The 12946-nt window shown below is 46.7% G+C and overlaps 1 protein-coding gene across 2 annotated transcripts in view; it reads left to right on the top strand.

Moving 5' to 3' along the window:
- The first annotated feature begins 3515 nt into the window (after positions 1–3515).
- The window catches only part of LOC119453869 (zinc finger protein 454-like), a 45033-nt gene continuing 35602 nt past the window's right edge, over positions 3516–12946 (top strand). For both annotated transcript variants that reach the window (XR_007466766.1, XM_037715917.2), the window contains exon 1: positions 3516–4077. Coding sequence is in view for 1 of the 2 variants with exons in the window: in XM_037715917.2 (XP_037571845.1) it covers positions 3671–4077 (407 nt within the window). In the remaining variant the exon portion in view is untranslated. The remainder of the gene's footprint in view (positions 4078–12946) is intronic.

The following is a 12946-nucleotide window of genomic DNA, read 5'->3' as shown; positions in this document are numbered from 1 at the left end:
TCGCAGCGGAAGCCGCGCCAAGGCGGCGGGCGTCTGCTACAAGCCTGATATTTTGGTTGCTATTAGCCGACATCGCGATAATTTGGGATATATTAAGTACCACGTCACCGCAAGGTAATACCGCAGTGACTCACCGCACAGAGAACGCGTTTGCCGGCTGTGAATACGGGTATTTTGTCTATTTCCTCCTAGCTCGCTTCGTCCGCGCTTACGCGGCTGTTTGAGTAACGCATTCCGCGCGCTTGCCTCATTTAGTTATGCGTGGAATGAGCAAGGTGAACGTGCTTCAGAAGAAAATAAGCTGGAGACCGCGATAATAACCAAGGGAACGTAGCAGATATGGCTAGCTCATGCTAACGCTTTTACACCCTATCGTTTCCTTTCTTTTATTTCATGCATTCGATTCGCTTTACAAGACTGCATCCCGCGCTCTGTTGTTTCTTTATTAAGGCGAAATCCTTAACTGGGCTCTTGAGAAGCGGAATGTGTCTGTTGGCCGATGCCGCGATACCAAAAATAAATACAAACCGCGTAACTATCGCGGCTCGTTCACTTGGTATATATACCAAAGTATAGTGTGGAAAGGCACAATTGTGTCACTAAGATGACTGATGGGTCATGGCATTAGTAACCTGACATACTTGCACTGACGTCACGATTAACGATAACAATATGACGTGTGGTCATATGACGACGGCCAGAAATCCCTCTAATGCTGTGGGTGTGACAATAAAAACGTGTTGAATGCCAATCTCGATCTCTACGTGTCGAACTTACCCATATATATTGAATAACTGAGAGCACAGGTAAAGGGTAATAATAGTAACGATAATATCTGAGGTTTTACATCCAAAAATCACAATATGGCTACGAGAGACGCTGTATTGGAGGGCTCCGGTAATTTCGACCGCCTGGGGTTCTTTAACTTGACGTGCACCTATATCTATGTACACGGGTGTTTTATGCATTTCGCCTCCATCTAAATGTAAGCCGACGTGGCCGGGAATCGAACCCGCGTCCTCGAGCTTAGCAGTCCAACCTACCAAAGCCACTAAGCTACCACGGCATGTAGGTAAAGGCTACGCGAGAAATACACGCGGCAAAAAACAAGACAAACCAAAATAAATCAAACGCTAACAGTGCAACATTGTGTACGTATGCCTCATTTCATAATTACGAGCGAATGTCAGAAAGCGAACGTGGTACATTACGGATGTGCAACTCGTCTTTCGCCTTCTTGTGTTGCAAGAGCGCATGCACTAAGCGAATTTTGACATGAAAGTAACTATAGGAATATTTATTTCGTATGCTAGCTGGTTCGTACACAGCAACTATACTTACTGATTAATAATTACGTACTTGTAGTTACCTAACGAAAGAGGCAACTAATCACCAGAACATAAACTTTTCATGTGTTACTGATTGAAGGTAACTATTTTAGGCATATGGTAGAATCAATAGCGACATTTGTAGTGCATCAAAGACAGTAATTTTCAAGACGATTTTCCACTCAATATAATGCAAGCACAAACATCGTCACGCGCCATGAATGCTTGTTAGGTTACGTAAAAAAATTCACACGTTAAGCAATAACTATGACATCATGAGGAGTTACATGTTGGTAATTTCAGAGAGGATTGACGGATTATTAAAACAAGGCTATTGCGGCAATAACTATTGCATAACAAATGAGTAAATGGCTAGGCCAGTAGTAGCTATTCATTTCAACGTAGAAAAATATATATTTCTTTAACTATTGGCTGGATCGAATGGCTTTTCTTTCAAATGTCTGAATTTGAAAAAAAAGCTTCGCTCATGGTGAACCTTAAGGTACACCATGCGCGAATTTTGTATTGAAGAGATAGCGCACAGCAAGAATTGTTCGTGTACGCAATCTCTGAAGCGAAATAAGACAACAATATTGCGGCGTTAGGGCCGTCTTTGCCCTTTCTCTTGCTTCCCTTACACCTCTCACTCTGCTCTGTCCATAATAAAATATTGTCGTGGCTAAAAAATATTCGAATAAATACATATGCGTATAGCTGTAAACCACTACTGATCGTGAGCGAAAAGCGCGTAATGGGGAGCGAAGCGGTCACTTCACGCACGTAAGTATTTCACTTGAGTGCGCGAGTAATTTACTTTTTTTCGTTACTCTTTTATTCTTGCAAGCATGGTGCTATTGCCCGCGTACCCATGCGAATAACGTTTCATTTTTTACGTTCTTTCTTTGCGCGGGCTCATTTAGGGCGTTTCTACGCACGCACAGTTACCGTAATACCGTTCCCGAACTCTAGCACCGGAGCTAGCTAGGCCGCGCTGATGAGTTTGATACGTTAGTTTTATTGCGATAGCAATTATATGGACACTTCAACCGGATTTCTGCCGTCGGCGTCGTCGTCGCCGTCGCCGTGACGTTCCGTATAGATAAAATCTTCGCCGCGCGCCGTATGCCCCAGCGGAAGCGTGGGGGGACGCGCGCTATCACGGAGAGCGAACACACTCAATCTCCCACGCGCAAGCAAGGAAGCGGAAAGCCAGCGCCGGAGGGAGCAGGGGGGGGGGGGGGGGGCACTTCTCTGCCAACAACCGCGCTCGTCGCTCCGCACAGTCTCTTATCTCTCCCACGCGCAAGCCAGGAAGCGGGAAGCCAGCGCCGGAGGGAGCATGGGGGGGGGGGGGGGGGGGGGGGGGGGCGCACTTCTACGCTTCCAACAACCGCGCTCGTCGTTCGTTCGACCGCACCGTCTCTTATCTCCACACGGCTCCGACCTTTATGCCGCTCAGCAGCGGGCGAAGGTACGTTGCGCTGCCAGCGTTTTGACAGTCGTTGGCTGCAGTCATTCAGTGTGATCTATTCATGTTTGTTTGTGCGCGCTCACACCACGCTTGTTCATTCAGTTAGTAATAGTCGGGCCACATTTTCCAACGCACGCTACACATGCAATGCTGCCCAGATCGGCAGTGCAGCACTACAGGTGTGTCCCTTCGCACGCGCTGCCCACGGGAAGCGCTTCTCATCAACACCACCGTTTCACACGCGCCTTCTCGTGGTCATCGAGTCTCTCTTCATGTCGGTCTACTTACGCCGCAGCACACCTGCTTACTTAATCAGCTCATGTTTACTACAATTCATATTGCTACCAAGGCCGCTCACCTTACTTCGTATGACATTGCTGTGTTGCTATCGCATTCATTGCTTCGCCCTTAGGGCGAAACTGTGACATTTTTTGCATTATCTTGCTGCCCAAGCACAAAGAAACGCTCAAATATTGGTAAGCTTCATGCAGCACCACACTGTTGAAGTTAAATAGAGTTTAAGTGCTTTGCGTGGAAAATGAACGCAAGAAACTACAGCGCGTAGCAGACGACCCTCGCTTCCCGCGCGCTACGCGAGCGCGAAAAGCCCACGGGTCCGGAGCAGCAGCGGCGCGGCGCGGCAGTTCACAGAAAAAGGCCCTCGCCGGAGCCGGCGCTTTGGACACTCTCCCATATTCTAGGTCACTCTAGCCGTGGTGTCGGTCGAGGCGCTGGCCTGGCAAGAGCCGCATGGAGCCACGGAAAGCCAGCTGTGGTCTGGCCAGTTATGATTGCTGTTGTTTCGAATAATTGGAAATGGGGTTATCGGATTTGGTCTTGTAAGAGATAGCGCCCCGCTGTTCCCCCAGATATGGGTCCAAAAGCCATATTAACAGAGGAAGAGAAAGAGGCTCGTAAGAAGCGTCGCGCAGAACAGGCGAAACTTCGTTATAGAGCAAAATGCGGCGCCGCGCGTGAGAAGATGCTCCAAGCGATACGTGAAGCAAGGTGGCGTAAGACATCGGCGTTGGACGATTCGCAGCGAAGAGCGATGCTCCAGGCGAAACGAGATGCGGAACGACGACGCGTGGCGGCCATGACGGACGAACAGCGCGAACATTACAAGCAGAAGCGAGAAGCGGCACGAAAACACCGGGCGGCCATGACGCAGCAGCAGCGCGACGAGCATCACAAGCTGAAGCGAGAAGCGGTACAACAAGGGGTGGCAGCGTTGCGGCAGCACTACGCCTCGTTTGCAGCCGAACAGACACGTTCACCGTGCGTACCAAATAGGGAGTGGTTATGCTGCCGGCAGCCGGGAGAAATATGTTTTCGAAATTCTCCCGGCAGTCGAGTCTCATTGGCTGATGGAGTGACGTCAGAAGTGCCGGCAAAATTAAATTTTTGGCATACTGCCGGCAGCCGGGAGAAATATTTCATCGGAGCGTTACATGTGCCGGGAAAATAAACATCGCATTCTGCCGGCATCCCGTAAGTGCCGGCAAAAATAAAATTTTCAGCAGTTTGCCAGCAAAGTTTTATTTTACTTTAAGGCCAACCTGTTAATTTAGATTAAGTGATGGAATATAAACAACTGTTAATTTAGCAAATGTCAGTTGACTGAGGCTAAGCGACAACCGGGAGAATGGCGTTTCGATGTCATCGCGGCAGCCGCGACAGCGCCGGCTAAATTGTACTTCTGCCGGCAGCAGCCAAATGGGCTAATTTTGCGAAGTTCGGTTGACTGGCGTATCGAGCCTCGATCCCGATCGGACGTTGGTACGCAGTCACGTTAGGGTCTCAATCCGGATCCAGTGACTCGCGCGTTGCACTCAGAAGCGCGATCAAGTTCCCGTGTGACTGGGAATTAGGTGAGGGGACGAAGATGCCTGCGTACCGCTGGCATTCCCTAACGTAAAACTTTGTAAAAGCGTCGGTTAGCATTACCGCAAGATGCATTGTCGTGGCCAGAGTGCTCCGGTGGCGACCGTATTTTTACAACTCGATTCTGTAGCAATGTTACCGAAAAAAAGGCTTATCGCGCGAAGACAGCCGATGTGTCAACACAGTGCGCACTCGGCCCGCAGTAAATTTTGACTGACAGATATCTTGCGAAAAATGCTGGTACTATAAAGTGCTGTTTAGCGTACTTATTAGACCGGAATTCTTGCGGGCAGCCACACTCTAGGAACGATACACTTTCCCCCCTAGATGCATGCGTTCTTGTACACCATGCCTCGATAAACTTGCATAATAAAGCGGTGCAACCATTCACGTAAGCTATGCACAACTAACGCAGAGCAAAACTAACGAAGAAAAGAACTTGGAACATATCTATGGTGTGATTTACATCAGCATCGTGCCACTTTTTTTTTTTCTTTTCTTTTTTTCAACTTTTCAAAATTTACTGGGCAGTTATTTCGTCCACGTTTCGCTCAGTTCGCCCGTTGCGAGTTTCAAGAGCACTTCAGTACACAAAGGGTTGCCTAAACATGTATGATGTAGACACCGGCTTTAAAAGGCAGTTTAAATCAGGCATGACAATTACTGGTGTTGAATGACTGCAGTCTGGCCACACATGAACTTTATTTTTGTTGCAACCAAGCATGTAGGCTCATCAAACTGCAGTAAATATTTGTACAGGGCATGTCAAGGCACTCTTGCAAATTTTATACACAAAACAAGCAGGCAAGCTCATCAAACTGCAGTAAGCATGTGTCAATGCACTTTGCATATTTTATACACAAACAAAGAAAAAGTCATGCACGCAAATGCAACGTTGACACTTCCAAACCTTTGGAGTGTGTTTAAGACCGGCACATGGCAGGTGGCTCCAGCACAGACACCAATCACAGAAAATTGAGTCATGGCTGTCCAAGTTCGAGTCACACTCATTGCACTTCCAGTCTTGCTGTTTTTTGACAAACATTGCCATTTGCACAGCTTTCCACGCATCGTCTGTGAAGAAATGCCGAACAAGGTTAATGTCAATACTGTCGTCACGAATGCCTGAAGGAATACACGCAGGCCTTTGCTCAACACAGTCCTCGTCTAAAACCTTTCCTCCCATTGCTTCTGCTGCCTTCTGTGGTCCTGTGAACTATGTGAGCAGTGTTAATTTCTTTTCTCCGACTGTGCAGCGAAAGATTGTGCACTGCCGGTTCGCTTTCGCTTTCTAGGTAGGCCAATCACTGTTAGCACCTGGCCTTTTGGGCGGCCACACTTTTTCATTGCCACTGGTACCTTGATTTCAATAAGGCTGCTTGAAGATGCTTTCGTGTTCTCTTTGTCATCAGGAACAAAATTGTCTTCTTTCACAACGTGGTCTGGGCTGGTCCTTGGGCAGTCAAAGCCATCACTGTGGTTTTTTCCTTGCTCTATATTGCCTGAGTGAAGAGTGTAATTTATATGCACATCTGCATTTGTGCGTGAGGAAGTTATGCAAGTGACTGGTCACACCAGGTCATCTTGCTGTGTGATTCTTCCTTCGTTTGTTGTTGGTTGTGTCGGGTCTTCTTGCGTGATTCTTCCTTCGTTCACCTCCTCGGGAAAACCATGAGAAAAAGCAAGACTGCCTTCCCCTGACGAGTGCTTAATTATTTAAACTTTTTCTTCATTTTTCCAGCATCTAAGTATGCTTTCAAGCACTCCAAGTCTGTCTCTGCATGTACACATTGAGCCATCTGATGCGAGATCAGCCAGTTTTGTGGCAACACAAGCTGCCTTTCTCAACTTTTGGTGACTGGATAAAAAAGTTAATTTCTGCGACTGCTGACATGCACTGCTTCAACATCCTGCTACCTCCTGCTACTTGCTCCTGCAAGTGCTACCTTTTACGTACACTTGCATGTACCATCTTTGCATACAAAGATTTTGGTCAAACTTTGCCAGCTGAAGCTGCTCACGTACCACAAAAATGTGACGGCATGGCAACATCATAGCCTGTCGAAAAAGGCAGGTGCAATGCATATCTGTTGCACAAAATCTTTGTGCACTGGCAAGGGAGTCAGCATGGCTGGCTGCTGATGTTGAAGCCCTCAACTATTCTTTTACGCGGTCATAGTCATACGGTGTCAAAAGCCTTGAATAATGTTGACCAGCCTCGTCGATATTAGTTAAAACCTTTCTTTTTTGCAGCATAAGTGCTGCCTTGTGTGCGTTTTCATTCCTTTGAGTATTGATGAAGGCAAAGAACCTCTCTACAAACAATTCCAGTGAGCTGAAGCGCTCCACAATCTGCTTCAGCTTGGCGTTCATGCTTTCTGCACGGTTGTTCGTGCTATTAAAAAAGATACCACAATGCCATTTGAACCCCATCACACACTCTTCGTAAATAAAATGCCAGTTCGCATTGAAATAATCAATGACTGGTCTCGGCGCACATTTACTTAGAAGAGCATAGAGCTCGTCATAGATTTCTTTGTTTTTTGCACCATCCGCTGAAGAATATCTAGAGTGGTTTCTTGTTCAGCTTTTGTGATTCCTAGCTTAAGGACGCTTACTTCCCTGCGAAATGCTTGCAGTGTGTGGAAGGCACAAATGTGCAGCGCTGCTGAAGGGAACAGCTCCTTCATGACATGTCGCTCCTTGACATCTTTGTCAACCATTGTCACACGAACTGACTGCCATTTAGGATTCATATCCTTAAAAACTTCAAAAAACCAAGAAAGTGTTGTGGCATCCTTTGTTGCAAACAGCCCCACGCAAATTATTTCACTTTCACCGTTGCTGTTCTCAATAATAACTAAAAAACATGCCATTCTCGTTTCGAATAATTTGTAAGTGGCATCGATGAATAAAACTTCTGGGCAGTCTTCAAATGACCTTTTCATTACTTCATCCTGAAAGTAAATGGCCTCGAGCTCCTTGTTTTCATTCGTAAGTAGGCGAACAGTTGCCTTGTGCTTACTTTCAAGAATGTTCACAACATCGGTTCAATCATTCCTTTCATTAGGTCCTTTCTTTTTTGCAGCAATATTTGACAGGTCTTTCATTTTAATAGCCTTTCCGCTTTATTTCTTCAGCTGCTCCCTGACCATCAACTTGTTAGCCTTTACCTCCAACAAAGATTTGGCCTTCATTTTGAGAGCAGGTGGTATTCGTCTTTGCTGTGGCAGATACTTACAGTCCCTCGCTGATGTCATGGTTGTGAGAACGTATCTCCAAGTGGCTTCCCTCTTTGTTTGCTGCAACGTAGACGTGGAAGCCACAGTCTTGCTTGAATGTGCTAGAAAGATGAGAAACAGAGCTGACAATGAAATTACAGCGCATCTGTGATAAGAGAGTGGTTTAAGTATGACAATGTGGGTCTTTTTTATTCATTGAGCAACTTGAACCCTCTCACACAGGCACTTGTGATCGAGCCTCATTCCTGATCGGACTGTAATGGCTGTTACACGGTTCAAGGATCGGGATCGAGTATGTTGAGCTCTAGTGCACTGTAAGTCGCTATGCATGTCCAAACCACTCAACACATTTGCCTGATAAGCAGTAAAAGTCGTGGTGTAAAAGTAAAACTTCCTTTTCGGAAAATCACTTTTGCAATTGCCATTCTGGGTTAAGGTGGGGTATTATATTCTACTGCAAGAAGCTGTTTTCGTACAATGTAGCGCGTACAATCACTTCCCGTCATACTATTGTTGCGGCACGTGTTCTCCGATTTAGCCTGCTTGACGTGTTACAATAATAAAACTGGATGTAACTGGCGTCGCGGCAGACTGCGACCTTCTGTAACCAAAAGGAGTCACTGGGTCGCTACTGCCCCGTAAATAGGGCAAAATTTGCTTTTGAAATCGAAGTGTTAACCTAATCCGTGCAGCACCCCAGCAACAGCAATGCGTACGAAAAGCTCCGCGAACTCTGCATGTGAAATTTGCATTCGCGACACTCATGTCGAGCACGAGAGTTCCGCAAGCGCTGCACATGAAATTTGCATTCGCACTGTATTCCCTCACGAATAACATTCCCCATATGCGAACCAACCAAATGGCAATAAAAAATTTTGAAAATATTGTCACGCTACTTACTATGACTTCCGGTAACCTTGGTTCTTTGTCACAAACTTCGCTCCACCATGGATGCAGCAATACTTCAGCTGATAATATTTCAGGGCTTCTGGCATTCGGTATGCGATTTTCCCCACTGGTTTTCTTGCTGCCTCGATGGTCCGAGCTTCGCGTTTCCACAGCTGCACAGAGTTTTCTGTGCTGTACCTGGACATTCTTTCATCCAACCACGCGAACGTTGCAAACTTCTCACCGACGGCGAGGGGTCGGCTTGCAGAAATTTCTGTAGCAGCATTTCGTGCCAGCAGTGGTGATGTTCGCATAGCTCCCGATTCAGAGAGCGACTCAGAGCGAAGTTCATCCATGCCTAACATCACTAGCACTATTTCAAACAATATTTGCCCCGATCTGATGAGCCGTGTGTCACGCCGACCATGCCGATGACAACATGACGCACGTGAGGCGAGTGCGGCAAAATGACGCGAGACGTGACGTGTTGACACGTGACTCCATAAGCCAGTGAGATTCGACTGCCGGGAGAATTTCGAAAACATATTTCTCCCGGCTGCCAGCAGAATAGCCACTCTCTACTAAATATGTGCATTTGTGTCGCGTTTACACAGACGCCGTGCATACATCCAACACTAGTCGATTTAACACTGGCCCACATTCGATCCCGATCGAGCCCGATCCAGATAAAATTCTCGACCGCGACTGGCTCTATTTCGCAGCTTGCGCGAAGGATCCAATCGCCACCGAGAAATTAAATCCTGCTGGATTGGGTCCTATCGCAATCAAAAGTGTGCCGTGTGACATCCGTGTAACATTTGTGTCGTCATCTACGAAAGATTAATTACCAGAATTGTGGTGCAGCAAACGATGAGGGATGAGTGAAGCAACATGGGCTCGCGCGCTGTTGCGACATGTTGCTTCTGTCGTCTTTTGTCCTTTGCTGCACCACAATTCTGGTGATTGATCCTGCAGCAACTACTAGCCCAGCAGTGTGTTTTGTTGAACCATCTACAAAAGCTTCACTGAACACCGATTCCCACAGGTACATGGGATCCGCTGTAATTTTTACTTAGTTATGTATTTATTTATTTGTTTAGCGATAGGAATTTGAACTGACATGGAAGATGTGTTGCTGCCACCATTATGCTGTAAAGGTATCGACATAACGTGCAGTGTGTTTGGCTGTAAGTGAGGAAGCCAAGAGGTGTACCTTCTTGCTCTGCTAAATCAGCTCTGCAGCAGAAGCAGTGTGTTGTCTGTCACTGCTGGCACAAGTGTGGTACGCACACACTGCCTAGGTGGCGCATCATGGCAGAACAATCAGCGTCTCTCGCGACAGGTTGAGTCTCAACACTGGTGTGGACGGACTGCTCTGCCCATGTTGTGCTAGCAGCACGACCACGCGTGCTCTCTTGTTTAGAGCAACCAAAATGGCACAAATTTAGCTTTTGGACTTCCAAGTCAATTGCATAATGATTCGCCTCCACCTTGCATTTGTCCTAAAGGAGAAACATAGGCAGTGGACATGTTCACTGCATGTAAGTCACCAGAATCTTCGTACTGGAGTAATGGCATTCCCAGTGGTGGAAACTCACCTACAGTGTGTTATGACCTGTATTTTCATATAGCGCTTAGCTGTTCAATAGAATTTGTGTACAAGGCTCGTCACGGTGTTCGAGTAGCTCGCTCTTCTGTGAAATTACTTTGACACAGGCCCTCAATGTTTGGGTCACTTTTGCGCGTACAATAAATTGGCTGCTCCTCGAGCTAAGGTGCGGAGGTAAGGATGAAGTGTGTTGAGAAAATTCCGGTCAATAAAATGTTGATACATTTTGCCAGATCACTGCTATAGCGATGTTTTCATGAAAGTCGACAGTGGATGTTTGGTGCATTATTGATGTGATTGCCATTCTTGGGATTCCTTACGTACTTTCCAGTGTCTGTCAACCTATCTGTGGCCGTAGTAATGTAAAACTGTTGCCATGAGTTTTTATTCCAAGTTATCCAAGCCTTCCGTGATAGGTCAAAATGACTCGGGCCGTGCCCAGATGTGCGGGCACCATGCCCATTTTGGCTGAGTCCAACACATTTTGACCTATCATGGAGGGCCAATGACGGATTTAGAATAAGCACAGATTGGAATAGTTTAGCGTTATCTCAGCCCGTGTCTTTAAAATTGTTTTCCCGCTAACTTGGGTCACTGGGTAGTCCATCAGGCTGCTGTGCTGAGGGAGCAGCATTTCAAACCAACCGTTGGACCAACTTGGGCCACCGGTATGTGTCACTTGGTACGTGCTGCTTTTCAGTGACAACTTTTAAAATTTCTTTAGCACTTGTCAAAGTCGAACCCGCATCATATATATTCTGACATTCTTGCCTGAACATGTATATTCACACAAGCGCCGCGCGCAGACTTTGCAGCGGCACTGCTTTGTGGTGCAGCATGTCCAATGGGAAGCTAGAGAGGGGAGCCTGGCTGCATGCACATGTCGTACATGACGTTTTTCGGCAGTGGCAGTATGGTGTGTCACTACATTGATTCAATGCTAATCGCATTAACATCAATATATATGGTGAGATGGGTTATGGAAAGTTTTATAGACAGGCAACGCCGTCACTAGTCAGTGTCGAACATTGCAATCCAACATCAATGATTGAGAAACTTTTATGGAACTCGTCTCGTGTTGCAAATCAAACAGTTACGCTCATTTTGTTCATTGCACATTATGTTTACCAACGTCCCCTTGCGTACCCATTAGAACTAATGCGTAATCATGGTATCGGTTATTTTTTGTCCAGGTCAGTGGCCACTATGAAGTTTTATTTCTGCAGCTGAACAAAGCCATCAGTGCTCTAGAATGTGGAACCTTAAGTTACAAATATGGAGCACCTAGAGACTTTAAGCACTGTGAAGGAGCTGCGATTGGCATTAATGAAAATGATGATCAATCATATTGCAATTGCAGTAGTTAGGGCATTCATTAACCCCTAATTTTTTTTGTATTTTGACTAAAAGTGACCTTGCTTTTTCAGCGCTTGTTATCTTACTTAACTCCATTCAAAACCCTACTAAAGCATTTTCAATCAATTCTCTTCAGGCTTTAAGCATGGAAACCTTCGATTTACCTCTTCACTATGCCATATATATTGTTACGTGTAGCTGATGCACAAGCCTATTTACAATATATATACATGTAGGCTAACGGTGGCCAAGAGGACGACCCTATACCAATCAAAAATATGTCATCTTCCTCCTATTCAGTGCAGCCACATTGTGGCGGCTGTTTTGCATCATCGCCCCTGGCAGTAGAAGCACTGTCCCTGTGCTTAAGCTACACATCCGCAGTGAAAGGTGCGTGATAGGGCTTGAGTCTCACTACGTGAATGATGTCACTCAGCTCACGACGACGCTGAGGGGTCGGCAGGGATGATTTCATATGCGACAGCGGTCACTTGTCGCACCACACAATATGGACCAGTGTAATGCAACACCTTTTCCGAAAGGCCCACACAGTGGATGGGTGACCAGAAAAGCATCAGAGAACCCGGAGAAAAGTGCACGTCGGGATGGTGGCAATCGTAGAGGCATCTCTGATGCTCCTGTAAGGCCTCTACATGCGTGCAGGCGAGCTGCCGCATGTGGTCGGCACGTGCGACTGCGTCGCATTCAGTGGCAGACATGCGGTCGAGGACAGCAAGGTGTCCAAGAACAACGCAGGTTCTCGGCCATATAGGAGATGGAATGGTGAATAGCTGGCGGTGTCGTGACACTATGAATCCCTGTCGTGGTGGTCAGCCGCAACATACCTCGAAAGCATGTCGGTGATGGTCCGGTTGAGGCGCTCCATGAGGCCGTTGATTTGTGGATGGTAAGACACACCGAATTTGTGTTTTATTGAGCAGTAGCGGAGGATGTCTTCGATGACTGCCGAGAGAAAGCTACGGCCTTGGTCTGTTAGTAATTGACATGGAGCACTGTGCACTAAAATGATGTAGAGTAGAAAGTCAGTGACCTCAGTAGCGCAACTTGTCGGGAGGGCTCTGGTGGTGGCGTAACGTAACCAGTAGCAATGGAGACCCATTTATTTCCGGAGCCCGAGAATGGAAACGGCGCAAGAAGGTCTCGATGA

The sequence above is a fragment of the Dermacentor silvarum genome, chromosome 5 (assembly GCF_013339745.2).
Source record: "Dermacentor silvarum isolate Dsil-2018 chromosome 5, BIME_Dsil_1.4, whole genome shotgun sequence".
Taxonomy (NCBI): domain Eukaryota; kingdom Metazoa; phylum Arthropoda; class Arachnida; order Ixodida; family Ixodidae; genus Dermacentor; species Dermacentor silvarum.
This window is presented reverse-complemented; position numbering and strand designations above follow the sequence as displayed.